This window comes from Piliocolobus tephrosceles, chromosome 6 (genome assembly GCF_002776525.5).
Source record: "Piliocolobus tephrosceles isolate RC106 chromosome 6, ASM277652v3, whole genome shotgun sequence".
Lineage (NCBI taxonomy): Eukaryota > Metazoa > Chordata > Mammalia > Primates > Cercopithecidae > Piliocolobus > Piliocolobus tephrosceles.
In genome coordinates, this window is record NC_045439.1 from 33,390,202 (window position 1) to 33,405,325 (window position 15,124).

Below are 15,124 nucleotides of genomic sequence, written 5' to 3' on the forward strand. Positions count from 1 at the left end.
TCTTGTACTCCCAACCTTAAGTGATCCTCCTGCCTTGGCCTCCCAAAGTGCTGGGATTATAGGCATGAGCCACCGCGTCCAGCCATTCATGAACAATTTTCATGACATTCTGTGAGGTGGGTGGACCATAATTTATTGTACCTTATTTATTTATTTATTTATTTTATTTTTTGAGACGGAGTTTCACTCTTGTTGCCCAGGCTGGAGTGCAATGGTGTGATCTGGGTTCACTGCAACCTCCGCCTCCCAGGCTCAAGCAATTCTCCTGCCTCAGCCTCCCGAGTAGCTGGGATTACAGGTGTGGGCCGCCACGCCTGGCTAATTTATTTTGCATTTTTAGTAGAGATGGGGTTTCTCCATGTTACCATCCCATTAAAACCTAATCACTCTTATCCTGCTCAATGCCAATATGCCATCCCACAGCACGCTTTAAAAAAGTTAAAGCCTGTTATCACCTGCCTGTTACAACATGGCCTCTTAAAGCCTACAAACTCTCCTTACAACTCTCCTATCTTACCTGTCCAAAAACTGGACAAGTCTTACAGGCCAGTCCAAGATCTTCGCCTTATCAACCAAATTGTCTTGCCTATCTACCCAATGGTGCCAAGCCCATATACTCTCCTATGCTCAATACCTCCCTCCACAACCCATTATTCTGTTCTGGATCTCAAACATGCTTCCTTTTCTATTCCTTTACACCCTTCATCCCAGCCTCTTCCCGCTTTCACTTGGATTGACCTTACACCCATTAGCCTCAGCAACTTATCTAGGCTGTACTGCCACAAGGCTTCAAGGACAGCCCCCATTACTTCAGTCAAGCCCTTTGTCATGATTTACTTTCTTTCCGTCCATCTGCTTTTCACCTTATTCGATATGTTGGCGACCTTCTACTTTATAGCCCCTCCTACAAATCTTCCCCATAGGACATCCTCCTGCTCCTCCAACATCTATTCTCAAAGGAATATCGCGTGTCCCCCTCCAAAGCCCAAATTTCTTCTTCATCCATTACCTACCTCGGCTTAATTCTTCATAAAAACACACGTGCTCTCCCTGCTAATTGTGTCCGGCTAATCTCCCAAACCCCAATCCCTTCTACAAAGCAACAACGCCTTTCCTTCCTAGGCATGGTTAGGTACTTTTGCCTTTGGATACCTGGTTTTGCCATCCTGACTAAACCATTATATAAACTCACAAAAGGAAACCTAGCTGACCCCATAGATCCTAAATTCTTTCCCCACTCCTCTTTCCATTCTTTTAAAACAGCCCTAGAAGCTGCTCCCACACTGTATCTCCCTAACTCATCCCAACCCTTTTCATTACACACAGCTGAAGTACAGGGCTGTGCGGTCGGAATTCTTACACAAGAGCCAGGACAGCGCCCTGTCGCCTTTTTGTCCAAACAACTTGACCTCACAATTCTCGGGTGGCCCTCATGTTTGTGCACGGTGGCAGCCGCCACTTTAATACTTCTGGAAGCCCTCAAAATCACAAGCTATGCTCCACTTACCCTCAACAGTTCTCACAACCTTCAAGCATTAATATCCTCCTCACACCTTTCACACTTACTGTCTGCCCCTCGACTCCTCCAGCTCTATTCACTCTTTATTGAAACTCCAACAGTAACCATTGACCGTGGGCCCAATTTCAACCCAGCTTCTCACTTAGCACCCAACACAAGTCCTGAACCATATCTTATACCCAGCCCGGTAAATAACAGTGAAAGATTGCTCATAGACACTCAGCGCTTTCTCATACACCATGAAAACCCAACCTCCCCCTCTACGCATTTACACCATCAATCCCCATTACAACCTCTGATGGCTGCCACCCTAGCTGGATCCCTAGGAGTCTGGGTACAAGACCTCTTTTAGTACTCTTCCTCATCTTTTCACTTTGCATTTTCAGTTTTGCCTTGCACAAGGTCTCTTATTCCTCTGTAGCTCCTCTACCTCCATGTGTCTACCTGCTAATTGGACAGACACATGCACACTAGTTTTCCTTACTCCCAAAATTCAATTTGCAAACGGGACCAAACAGCTTCCTGTTCTCCTCGTGAGACCAACACTTCACTGTTTTGTTTTGTTTTTCTTATTATTAATATAAAAAGACAGGAATAGGCCTCGACTTACTCATCGCTGAAAAAGGAAGACTGCGTATTTCTAAATGATGTTGTTTTTACCTAAATCAATTTGGCCTGGTATGTGACAACATAAAAAAACTCAAGGATAGAGCCCAAAAACTCGCCAACCAAGCAAATAATTACACTGAACCCCCTTGGACATTCTGTAACTGAATGTCCTAGGTCCTCTCAATTCTTAGTCCTTTAATACCTTTTTTCTCCTGCTTTTATTTGGACCTTGTGTCTTCCATTTAGTTTCTCAGTTCATACAAAACCACATCCAGGCCATCACCAATCATTCTATACGACAAATGCTCCTTCTAACAACTCCACAGTATCACCCCTTACCCCAAAATCTTATTTCAGTTTAATCTCTCCCACTCTAGGTTCCCACACCACCCCAATCCCTCTCGAACCAGCCCTGAGAAACATTGCCCATTCTCTCTCCATACCACTCCCAAAAATTTTTGCTGCCCCAACACTTCAGCACTATTTTGTTTTAATTTTCTTAATTTTTTTTTTTTTTTTTTTTTTTTTGAGACGGAGTCTCACTCTGTCGCCCGGGCTGGAGTGCAGTGGCCAGATCTCAGCTCACTGCAAGCTCCGCCTCCCGGGTTTACGCCATTCTCCTGCCTCAGCCTCCGGAGTAGCTGGGACTACAGGTGCCCGCCACCTCGCCCGGCTAGTTTTTGTATTTTTTTTTTTTTAGTAGAGACGGGGTTTCACCATGTTAGCCAGGATGGTCTCGATCTCCTGACCTCGTGATCCACCCATCTCGGCCTCCCAGAGTGCTGGGATTACAGGCTTGAGCCACCGCGCCCGGCCTGATTTTCTTATTAATATAAGACAGGAATGTCAGGCCTCCGAGCCCAAGCCTGCATGTATACATCCAGATGGCCGGAGGCAACTGAAGAACCACAAAAGAAGTGAACATGGCTGGTTCCTGCCTTAACTGATGACATTACCTTTTAACATTCCTTCTCCTGGATAGTAAGTCTCTGGGGCTCCCCACCAAGCACCTTGTGACCCCTGCCCCTGCCCACAAGAGAACAACCCCCTTTAACTATAACTTTCCACTACCTACCCAAATCCTATAAAACTGCTCCACCCCTATCTCCCCTTGTTGATTCTTTTCCAACTCAGCCCACTTGCACCCAAGTGAAATAAACAGCCTTGTTGCTCACACAAAGCCTGTTGGTGGACTCTTCACACGGATGCGTGTGAAACCTACATCTTTAAAAATATTTTGTTACTCTTTTTAGAGACAAGATCTCAGGCCGGGCGCGGTGGCTCAAGCCTGTAATCCCAGCACTTTGGGAGGCCGAGACGGGCAGATCACGAGGTCAGGAGATCAAGACCATCCTGGCTAACACGGTGAAACCCCGTCTCTACTAAAAAATACAAAAAACTAGCCGGGCGAGGTGGCGGGCGCCTGCAGTCCCAGCTACTGGGGAGGCTGAGGCAGGAGAATGGCGTAAACCCGGGAGGCAGAGCTTGCAGTGAGCTGAGATGCGGCCACTGCACTCCAGCCCTGGCGACAGAGCGAGACTCCGTCTCAACAAAAAAAAAAAAAAAAAAAAAGAGACAAGATCTCACTGTCGCCCAGTGTGGAGGATGTCATCCAGTCTGGAGGATGGTGGCACAATCCAAGCTCACTGCAGCAGCTTTGAGTTCCTTGCCTCCAGCGATCCTCCCACCTCAGCCTTCCAAGTAGCTAGGACTACAGGCACATGCCACCTTGCCTGGCCTTTTTTTTTTTTTTTTTTTTTTTTTTTTTTTGTAGACACAAGGTCCTGCTATGTTGCCCTGTTTACCTTCATCTTTTTATAAATATGAACACCCAGGGAAAAGCCAGCAAGATACTGGGAAAAACAGACTACAGGAACAAGGAAAAGTGATATCCTAGACACCAAGTAAGAGTTCCAAGAAGACAAGAAATGTACATGGTGCTAAAAGACAAACTAAGACATAACCTCTGTGAATCCTGAAAATTTGAGACAAGTCTCAGTTAATTTAGGAAGTTTATTTTGCCAAGGTTGAGGACACCCGCCCATGACACAGCCTCAGGAAGTGCTGGTATGCGCCCAAGGTGGTTGAGGCACAGCTTAGTTTTATACATTCTAGGGAGACATGAGACATCAATCAACATATGTAAGAAGTACATTGGTTCAGTCTGGAAAAGTGGGACAACTTGAAGCGAAGGCAGGAAGACTCCAAGCTGGGAGGGGGCTTCCAGGTCACAGGTAGGTGAGAGATGAATGTTGCATTCTGTTGAGTTTCTGATTAGCCTTTTGAAGGGAGGCAATCAGATACGCATCCATGTCAGTGAGCAGAGGGGTGACTCTGAATAGAATGGGAGGCAGGTTGGCCATAAGCAGTTCCCATCTAGACTTTTCCCTTTAGCTTAGTGATTCGGGGTCCCCAAGATTCAGTTTTCTTTTACACCTCTTACATGCCCAGTTTCTGACACAGACTCTCACCAGCCATCAGAGGAATGGTGAAGTACAAACTGGAATAGGTTGAGTGAAATTCAAGAAATCTGGAGGGCATATATAAAATACTATTTCTGGAATCTTGATAGTATAATGAAAGGAGATAGGATCTAAGATAAATTTTTTGTGTTGTTCCTCCATGTTACAGACCGGGGGAGAAATCAGATAAAAGAAATACCTGAGCAACACTCAAGAAATTGTAGAATGTAGTTAGAAAACAGTGCCACGGGGGAGAGGGTCTTCTAGATTGGGATGCATGTAGTAGTACGTTCACTTACGAAAACAGGGGTAAGGTGGATTCTGTCATAAACTGGATAGAAGGTGCCTAATAATTGTTAAAAAAAAAAAGAGAAAAGAAAGGATTATTTGCCGGGTGCGGTGGCTCACACCTGTAATCCTAGCACTTTGGTAGGCTGAGGCAGGCAGATCATGAAGTCAGGAGTTCGAGACCAGCTTAACATGGTAAAACCCTGCCTCTACTAAAAATACAAAAATTAGCCGGGCATGGTGGCGTGTGCCTGTAATCCCAGCTACTCAGGAGGCTGAGACAGAAGAATCGTTTGAACCCAGGAAGCAGAGGGTGCAGTGAGCTGAGATCTCGTCACTGCACTCCAGCCATGGTGACAGAACAAGACTGTCTCAAAAAATATATCTATATATAATAATAAAAAAAAAAAAAACTAGCTGGACATGGTGGCATGCACCTGTAATCGCAGATACTTGGGAGGCTGAGACAGAATAATCACTTGAACCCGGGAGGTGGAGGTTGCAGTGAGCTGAGATCACGCCATTGCACTCCAGCCTGGGTGACAAAAGCAAAATTCCATCTAAAAAATACATAAATAAATAAAAGAAAGAAAGAAAAGGATTATTTACCAGGTGAGGGGAAAATCAAATCACTTCTGATCATTCAGTATTTTTTCAATACCTACTATAGCAATGAAGGTTCAAAAGAGTAAAAGCTGCAGTGTGTGAAAAGTAAATGACCAAATAACACTAAAGGTCCTAGACTCTGCAGTGATGCATTTCCATTTGCTTCAGAAGCGTTTGTAACTTAGGAAGAGGGACAGATCAGTGAATGATGAAATAAATGGTGGCAAAACCCAATAGTAAGTGGTAAAAGATGAAGCTGAAGGGCAGGGCATGAAAGAATTACTTGGGGGAGAGGGTTGTTAGACTAGAAAAGCTGGATCAGTCACTACTAAAGTCAGGACCTAGGCAATGGGAAAACAAAAACCAGCTCTTCACACTAATGATTCCAAAGGAATCTACCTCATTAACATTTTCACATGAAAACAGTTTGCCTTAATTTATGCACAATGTTGCTGCCATGCTTCTTATACAGGAGGAAAGAGGAATTGTTATGGGATTAAATATTGCCGTCAGGGCTTGGTGCATAGCCACATTTTATCTTATTAGCTCTCACATCATTTGAATTCTTTATGGGTTACCTTAGATTGGAATCTGCTTAAAATCAGGGGCTGCCATCTTCCTCATCTTGTTCTAGCCTTAAGTTCTGAATATGTGTTGGGATTCAATCAGGCTGGTGGGAAAAACATTAAAGATAGAGACAGACACAATTCTTGGAAGGCGGAGAAGTTTGCATAGCTTCCCTAATAGATATGGTCCAAGGCAACCTGATCTTTAGTTTTAAACAAATTAAAGTAGTAATAAAGGCAGAGTAGTTTGCCTTGTTTGCTCATATGATCTTAAGACTAATCTTAGATGTACCTCTGGTGCTTAAGTGTTTTTCACTTGGGAAGTCCACAATATCAATTACCCTCTAATGGTGTTGACTCAAGCCTTTGTTAATTAGTCTCACTGAATAAATACAAGTCTCACTAGCTGACTGAGGCCTAGTTGCAACTGTTTACCCAACTCTCCAGGGAGTCTGTAAGCGGTGGGACACCCTCAGCTGGACTGGCAAAACAGAGTATCGTGTGTGTCAGTGTACTTTATTCATCCGTCGTCGCAGGGTCAGGGTCTGTGGGCAGACCCCTACAGCTGGTGCCCCCTCTGAGGCACACTGCCGGAAATGTTTGTCACTGTTTTGTTAATTCTAAGTTCCTTCTTAACCAAGAACCTGGGCCCTCTCATTTAGAAACTTGCCTCAACAGTATACTGAACAAAATAAAACTTTGTTTTGGTACTTTTCTATCTACAGTAACAGTCAGACAAGTCTCTTCACCTGGGTACATTTACAAAATGGTAAATTGACAGGAAAAAAATTAACTTTCATGGTTTTGGATTCTACAATGTGAAATGCTCGCTAGTTTTTCCTTTATCAAAAAACCTTATGCCTGTCATCTCAGCAGTTTAGGAGGTTGAGGCTGAAGGATTACTTGAGGTTTGAAGTCGAGACCAGCCTAGACAACACACTTCATCTCCACATACACACACACAAAATAGGCATGGTGGCGTGCACCTGTAGTCCTAGCTACTCAGGTGGCTGGGACAGGAAGATCACTGAGCCCAGGAATTTGAGGCTGCAGTGAGAGCCATGATTGTGCCCCTGCACTCCAGTTTTACAGGGAATCCTTGTCTCTAAACAAAAAATTTATTTAAAAAATGTAATTACAATGGGCAAAATAGACTACGTGACCTCTAAGGCCCCTTCCACATACTACTACTTCTACTGAGAATCTTCCTATTTCCCATTTCCTCTGTTAGCTCATCACATTTGATAATTCATATAGTATTTTGTATTTATGTCTAATGATGTTCCTGAACTCCTTGTGTAATTTCTTTTGCCACCATTAGATGACCAGCTACCAGAAATATATATATACATTTTGAGATGGAGTTTCGCTCTTGTTGCTCATGCTGGAGTGCAACCTCCATCTCCTGGGTTCGATGCTGTCCCAAAAAAAAAAAAAAAAAAAAAAAAGAGTAGACAGACTCAGGAGTGTCATTTAATTCAAACATGGCTTGAAAAGAATTTTTATTTTTGTTTCTAGAAATTATTTTTCCTGGGTATTTTAGACCGCCATTCTTTAATTTGGCCTTCATGACTCAAGTAATGAAATGCAAAGATTCTGTCAATTAAAAATGTAAGCATTCAAATGCAAATAAATTAACATAAATATTTCAGTATTTTACTATAATCACATTACAAAACTATCAGTTTATCAAAAAGTGTGAGTTCACTTCGGTCTACAGTATGATTGTTATATTAGTAGCTCCTGGGTTTAGTATTATCTCCCTGTTTTCTTCTTGACAGCTAGACTGTTTCTTTGCCTGCCTGGGATTCCTTCTCATACCCTTTAATCTCCAGTGACAGTCATAAATGAATTCCTCATCATCTTTTGTTGAGCAAAACTATTTCTCAATTTCATACTTAACAGAAGACTGAAATACAACCCAGAGAAGTTTGTAATCAATTTGACATAAAACCTCTCAGCAGTCTTTTGGGTATAAATTGGGGCCATCATAAAACTTCTTAAAAAGAGTTGGGAAAATAAGCCTCATCTAAACATTGTATACCTGCTTACACTTATTTGCATTAAATTGATTCCATAAAAAAGGAGAAAAAAATGATAGTGTATAGTTCAAATTGGCTCTCAAGCTAAATGTTTTCTCAGTTTTTCTACTATATCTATCAGGTATTCATGCCAGATTAAAACCTGAAACAGCACTCTTCACAAAATAATCATTAGCTTACACTTACATAGTTTACAGGGAAGTGCTATAATAAGATTCAGAATAAGTAACAACATAAAGTTATCTACAGAAAAAATTTTCAGGGCTGGCTAGAAAAAAAGCCTAGAATATTAGGGTTTTCTCAGGCATAATTTTGGAAGATTACATTATGTTCATGAATATAATTATGTATATTTGCCTCAAAAAATGTTTTCCTCTTTAAAATCTACTTAAAGGAAAATTCAGCTGCATTTATGCAGTCTGTTAGGATAAAATAATGCTGAATAGACACGTCAAAGTGCTAATCAAAATGTGGTCCTTGGATCAGCAGGCAATGACATTAGCTGGGAACTGTCCAGAAATGCAAAGCCTGCGGCGCCACTCCACCTCTGCTACTTCAGTAGCACTCCTCAGATGATTTGGGGTCACATTAAAGTTTAAGAAAAACAACTTCAAACTTACCTTTCTTCCTTGTAAACAGATGTACATACTTTATTTTGTTTTTAGGGACAAAGAAAAGTAGTATTCTAACTGCCAGATCAAGACTGGTTCTTAAGATGTTCATGCTTTGGCCAGGCAAGGTAGCTCATGCCTGTAATCCCAGCACTTTGGGAGGCTGAGGCGGGTGGATCACCTGAGGTCAGGAGTTTGAGACCAGCCTGGCCAACATGGTGAAATCCTGTCTCTACTAAAAATACAAAAAATTAGCCAGGCGTGGTGTTGGGCACCTGTAATCCCAGCTACTCAGAAAACTGAAGCAGAGAATCTCCAGAAACCGGGAGGCAGAGAGCTGAGCTTGCGCCATTGCACTCCATCCTGGGTGATAAAAGCACAACTTCCATATCACCAAAAAAACACCCCCCCACCAACCAAAAAGAAAAAAACACCAAAAAAAGATTTTCATGCTCTTTATATAACAACTTGAAAGGGCAAAACGAATTCATACTGTATAAGGTTTTCAAACTAAAATTAATTCACGGGTTTATGGTAAAATTAACCCACAAAGTTCAAGCAACTTAATAGAAATTTCTGATGTGTATTTGCAGACACTAGAATATGCCTGTTTAATGTCTAATTCTTTATATATACAATTCTAAAAAACAAGCAACTCTGACAATCTAAAGGTTTTTACTGAAGCTTGGTTACAAAACATGATTTAAACTGGCATTAAGCGATTAACAGTTTCTACCACATTTATTATAACAATTTTCACTTTGCTGCAGAAACCTTAATATATGAACTTGCACAAATTCATATATTTAGTTGAGGTCCTGCCGCAAACCTCACTGGAGATGTTATGCAGTACACAGTACATCTCCCCAAAGGTTTCAGATTAAGAGATCTTCCTTGTTTTTAGAGTGGCCCTTTAAGATAAGTATACTTGACAGAGCAGGAGAAGAAACCAAGCAAAGGAAATCAAATCTACCTGAATAAACCTTCATGTTAATAGTGGCTAAATAAAAACAACATAATATGATGCCTCAGAAACAGCAACTGTGCGGTACATTAAGAAAAGACAGACACAATAAACTGCTCGAACAAGGTCTTAGGCTGGGGGTGTGTCCGAGAAAAGACTGAAAAATAAACGAAAATGGTAAGGGGCATCTTTTCTGAAATTTTCCGTCAAGAAACCAGAATTTAAAATAAAAAAGAGGCATTTCCATAGATGTATAGTAGATTCATCCAAAATAATGTAAATGGCTTCCTTGACCTTTAGATACCAATAGTCATAAAAATCAAGTCCATAAAAAATTCAGCCCGTATTTTTAAGTTTTCTAGTATGCACCACACAATTACAACATGATGCCATTTATTTACATGATTCTGAAAGAACATGAGTCCCCAGGATCAAATATATACATTTTTAATATTTGAAATATTTACATAATGGAACCACATCAGGGTTCGAGGGTAAGAACAGTGTTTTCAAATGTCCTCTCGAGGTGTGTTTAAAAAAAAAAAAAAAAAAAAAAAAATCCAGTAATCCGAAGCTCACATTATGCTTTTCTAACAGGCCAATCTTTACCTTTCTTTTAAATAAGTATTCAGACATGGGAACAGCTGCATCTAATTTGTGTGAAAAGCTGTTTAAAACTTGTTACATTTTCACGTAATTTTACTCCCTGGTGAAATTCTGATCTACAACAAAGAAAGCCCCAGGAATTTCTCTAAGCACATCATCAGTATAGTTTTAAACACTAATGAGCCAAGGTAAAACAAGATACAAACCTACAAGACAAAAATGAAAACAAAAAGTTAGTGGTTGGTAATTGCCTTGAATGATTTACCTTTATCCTTAAATAAGATGTAAACTTACAAATTGCCGAGCAGAATACCTATCATGTTTGTAAAACTCTCATTGTCTGTCAATTTGCCTAATTTTACTTCATTTTTTTGTTTTGTTTTAAAGGGGGTTTTCACTTATACTTTTGGTATGATGAATTTTTTGTTAAATAAAGGGATATAACAGATTTCAACTACGGACCAATAAGTGCAAAAATGCATTAAATACAACTCTCCAGTATTTTAGGATATGCCTCATTTCTGAGCAATAAAATTAAAGGGAAAAATCACTATGATCCACATTCCTTTAAAAGAGAAGCTGAAGCAGCCAGCTTATTAATAAGAAAACCCCATCCAGTTAGCAGACCATTGCTCACGATACGAGAATACCATGCTCTGGGAAACTAATAACCTAATTATAACAGACATTTTAGGTTGGAACAGTATCATTTTTCCTTTACAATTCTATTCTTTAGTTAGGAAATGTTTTAAGGACCCCACCAAAGCAAATTAGGGAAAAGAAAGACTTTTACACATACATTCACAAACACATTCATACAGAAATACAGTAGGAATGGATTGTCTGCTAATTTTTGCACTCCAATTTTAAACTTCATGCCTTCACAAGGGCTTGCCATTTCTGATCAACAGAGAGTGGGAGTGGTTAATAGTTTATGACTGGTGTTTTCAATTAAAATTGTTCATGTTGGTTCCTATACAGTACATTTCAATATTAAGTGCAATTCTGCAAAATAATTGGGGAGTTGTTTTAATATTTACAAGAAACAAATCAGCAGAACAAGATTATTATTAGATAGGCTGTGTACAGCAGCTGCGGCTTATAAAACATACCAGTAATTTGTACCTGGTGAGTATAAAGAGAACCAAGGATTCAGATGACTTTACAACCAAGAGAGTACACAGGGCAACAACAAATTAGAGGACCAAAAAATTCACATTTTCTACAATAAAAAAAAAAAATTACAAATCTCACAATGTCTTCAAAGACAAAGAAAAATTCAAAGTCCTTAAAAGGGTGGCGAAGAAGAAACCTGAAATGGAACTCTTAATATAAAAAGTTTTACTTCACAAGACCAATTTTCTTGGCTTCTGTTTCATATATCAATAATCTCCACATTTTGACTATAAAAACTTCTGCTTCTTCATCAAGTACCTAAAGAGGAAACAAAACAGCAACACGTGTAAGAGAAGCAATCATCAACATCTGCCAACAACAGTGACCAGTATAAAAAAGATTTTCAACCACTGACAATAAGCACTTATTACTTAAATGCTAGTTATGATTGGTTTAGTGGCAGGGCGCAGTGGCTCACACCTGTAATCCCAGCACTTTGGGATGCTGAGGCGGGCAGATAACAAGGTCAGGAGACTGAGACCATCCTGGCTAACAAGGTGAAACCCCATCCCTACTAAAATGACAAAAGCTTAGCCAGGTGTGGCAGCGTGTGCCTGTATTTCCAGCTGCTGGGGAGGCTGAGTCAGGAGAATGGCGTGAACCCGGGAGGTGGAGCTTGCAGTGAGCCAAGATCACGCCACTGCACTACAGCCTGGGCGACAGAGCAAGACTCCATCTCAAAAAAAAAAAAAACTGGAGGCCACTATCCTTAGCAAACTAACACAGGAACAGAAAACCAAATACAGCATGTTCTCACTTGTAAGTGGGAGCTAAATGATGAGAAAACATGAACAAAGAGAGGGGAACAACACACAAGGTGGCCTATCGTAGGGTGGAGGGTGGCAGGAGGGAGAGGATCAGGAAAAATAACTAATGAGTACTAGGCTTAATACCTGGGTGATGAAATAATCTGTTCAACAAACCCCCAGGCACAAGTTTATCTATATAACAAAACTGCACATGTAACCGACTTAAAAAACACACACACACATACATACACAACTACATGTCTCAGTTTCTGTGGTAATCCCTGTGATGCTTAACCTAACTGCTATCAATGCCATCAGATGTTCTATCTCCTCTACCTCCATTATCGTTTCTACATATCTAATTCAAACAAGTACATCAAGGTTTCAGTATCTGTATACCTCTCTCCCCGCTACTACAGGTCATTTGTTCTACATTATGCTTCTAGCACATTGTGCTGGGCATAGGGAAAACATGAACGGAACTGGTAGAAAAGAATAAAGCCCTATTTATTTATTTAGAGACGGGGTCCCACTCTGTCACCAGGCTGGAGTGCAGTGGCGCGATCCCGGCTCACTGCAACCTCTACCTCACAGGTACAAGTGATTCTCCTGCCTCGGCCTCCCTGAGTAGCTGGGAATACAGGCGCATGCCACCATGCACAGCTAATTTTTGTATTTTTCATAGAGACAGGGTTTCACCATGTTGGTCAGGATGGTCTCGATCTCTTGACCTTGTGATTCACCCGCCTCAGTATCCCAAAGTACTGCGATCACAGGCGTAAGCCACCACACCTGGCCACTCAAGTTTTAATTCAGGCCTAAAAAAGATTCTAGAACAAAGATAGGCAGGAAGTGAATCAAATTCAAAAGTGAATTTATATAGATGTTAATTAAAATATTAATAATAATGCATTTCTGGCCAGGTGTAGTGGCTCATGTCTGTAATCTCAACACTCTGGGAGGCTGAGGCAGGAGGATCCCTTGAGCCTAGGAATTCAAGACTACCCTGGGCAACACAGTAAGACCCCATCTATAAGACAAAAAAAAAATTTTTTTTTTAATTAAAAGAAACAAAAATAGTGAATTTCTAACTTACCATAGCAACATCATCTAAAATGCTCTGGGGTGAACTGTGAGCCATAACCTAAAAGAGAAAAATAATTGTCACATTAAAAATAAATAAAAATTAACAATATAGTCAAGATATTTTAAGGTACGAATCCTCAAATTCAGACAGGAATTTCTTGTGGCTAAGGAACCATTCTATAAATGTTTTAATTTTCAGAATATCATTCTTCAATGAAAGAGGCACCAAAACCTGGAATCTTAATCTCTATAGTGGTCTGTAGTCTAATTTTAAGTCAAATCTGACACAAGTTTTTTTTTTTTTTTTTTTTTTTTTTTTTTTTTGAGACAGAGTCCTGCTCTGTCACCCAGGCGCAGTGATGCTATCTCAGCTCACTGCAAGCTCCACCTTCTGGGTTCACGCCATTCTCCTGCCTCAGCCTCCCAACTAGCTGGGACTACAAGCATCTGCCACCACGCCTGAATAATTTTTTGTATTTTTAGTAGAGATGGGGTTTCACCGTGTTAGCCAAGATGTTAGCCAGGATGGTCTCAATCTCCTGACCTCGTGATTCGCCCGCCTCGGCCTCCCAAAGTACTGGGATTACAGGCATGAGCCACCGCGCCCGGCCTTGACACAAGTTTTAATGCCACAATAATTACAAGTTAGAGAAGGCAGAGTAAATTTACTGTTCATATCAAAAGAGCACTGCTAGCAGAAAAATACCTTAGCTATACCTTTATAGAAATACGGTGTTTCTACTATGTTAACTGTTTTATTAAAGTTAAGACTATGTTTTCAGGAGACAATGGGAAGATATACCTTAGTGGTTAAGAGCATGGGTTTCAAAGGCTAGACTCAGTATACAACATAGCCAAGACACCAACCTCTCCTTAAACCTCAATTTCTTCATGTATAAAATGGGTATAACATTCATGACAGACACATTCTAACAGTGTTATTTAAAAGAAGTTTTTTTTTTTGAGACAGAGTTTCACTCTTATTGCACAGGCTGGAGTGCAATGGCGCGATCACAGCTCACTTCAACCTCCGCCTCCCGGGTTCAAGTGATTCTCCTGCCTCAGCCTTCAGAGTAGCTGGGATTACAGGCGCCCACCATCATGCCCCATGCCCCCTATTTTTGACTTTTTAGTAAAGATGGGGTTTTACCATGTTGGCCAGGCTGGTCTCGAACTCGTGACCACAAGTGTTCTACCCCGTTGGCCTCCCAAAGTGCAGGAATTACAAGGCTTGGGCCATCACCTTGCTAACATTTTACAGAACTTTATCTTCAGCTGGCATGATGGCTCACGCCTTGTAATCCCTGCACTTTGGGAGGCCAACGTGGGCGGATCACTTGAGGTCAGGAGTTCGAGGCAGATCACTTGAGGTCAGGAGTTCGAGACCAGCCCGGCCAATGTGGTGAAACCCCGTCTCTACTAAAAATACAAAAAATTACAGTCTGTGATGTTCCCCTCCCTGTGTCCATGTGTTCTAATTGTTCAGCTCCCACTTATGAGTGAGAATTTAAAGTATAATAAAAAAAAAAAGGATGGGTGACTGACAGAAAAAATTAGCCTGGTGTAAACCAAACACTGCATGTTCTCAGTCACCCAAAGGATGGGTGACTGACAAAGGAGTTGATGGGAAAAGCTATTGGCTATGTCCATAAAATCTCAACATAATTATTCCACCCAAGACAAGAAGAAGATGGCACAGCATTCTCAGGGGCAGAAAGAGAGCACACAATTGGCAGTAACCAGCAACTCCATCCTCCTTGACCCACAGAAAGAAAAACACATGGTGTGCAGAGTAACTACAACTCTACACCATTCAACTTGATTTTTGTTTTACGTTATC

General features: G+C 41.0%; 1 protein-coding gene across 1 annotated transcript in view; it reads right to left on the reverse strand.

Moving 5' to 3' along the window:
- Window positions 1-9,997: 9,997 nt before the first annotated feature.
- Window positions 9,998-15,124, reverse strand: part of RBM25 (RNA binding motif protein 25) — a 65,824-nt gene continuing 60,697 nt past the window's right edge. Inside the window, exons 17-18 of the mRNA XM_026455190.1 lie at window positions 13,295-13,342; window positions 9,998-11,707 (exon numbers count right to left, since the gene is read on the reverse strand). Of these exons, the coding sequence (XP_026310975.1) occupies window positions 11,615-11,707; window positions 13,295-13,342 (141 nt within the window). The 3' untranslated portion in view covers window positions 9,998-11,614. The remainder of the gene's footprint in view (window positions 11,708-13,294; window positions 13,343-15,124) is intronic.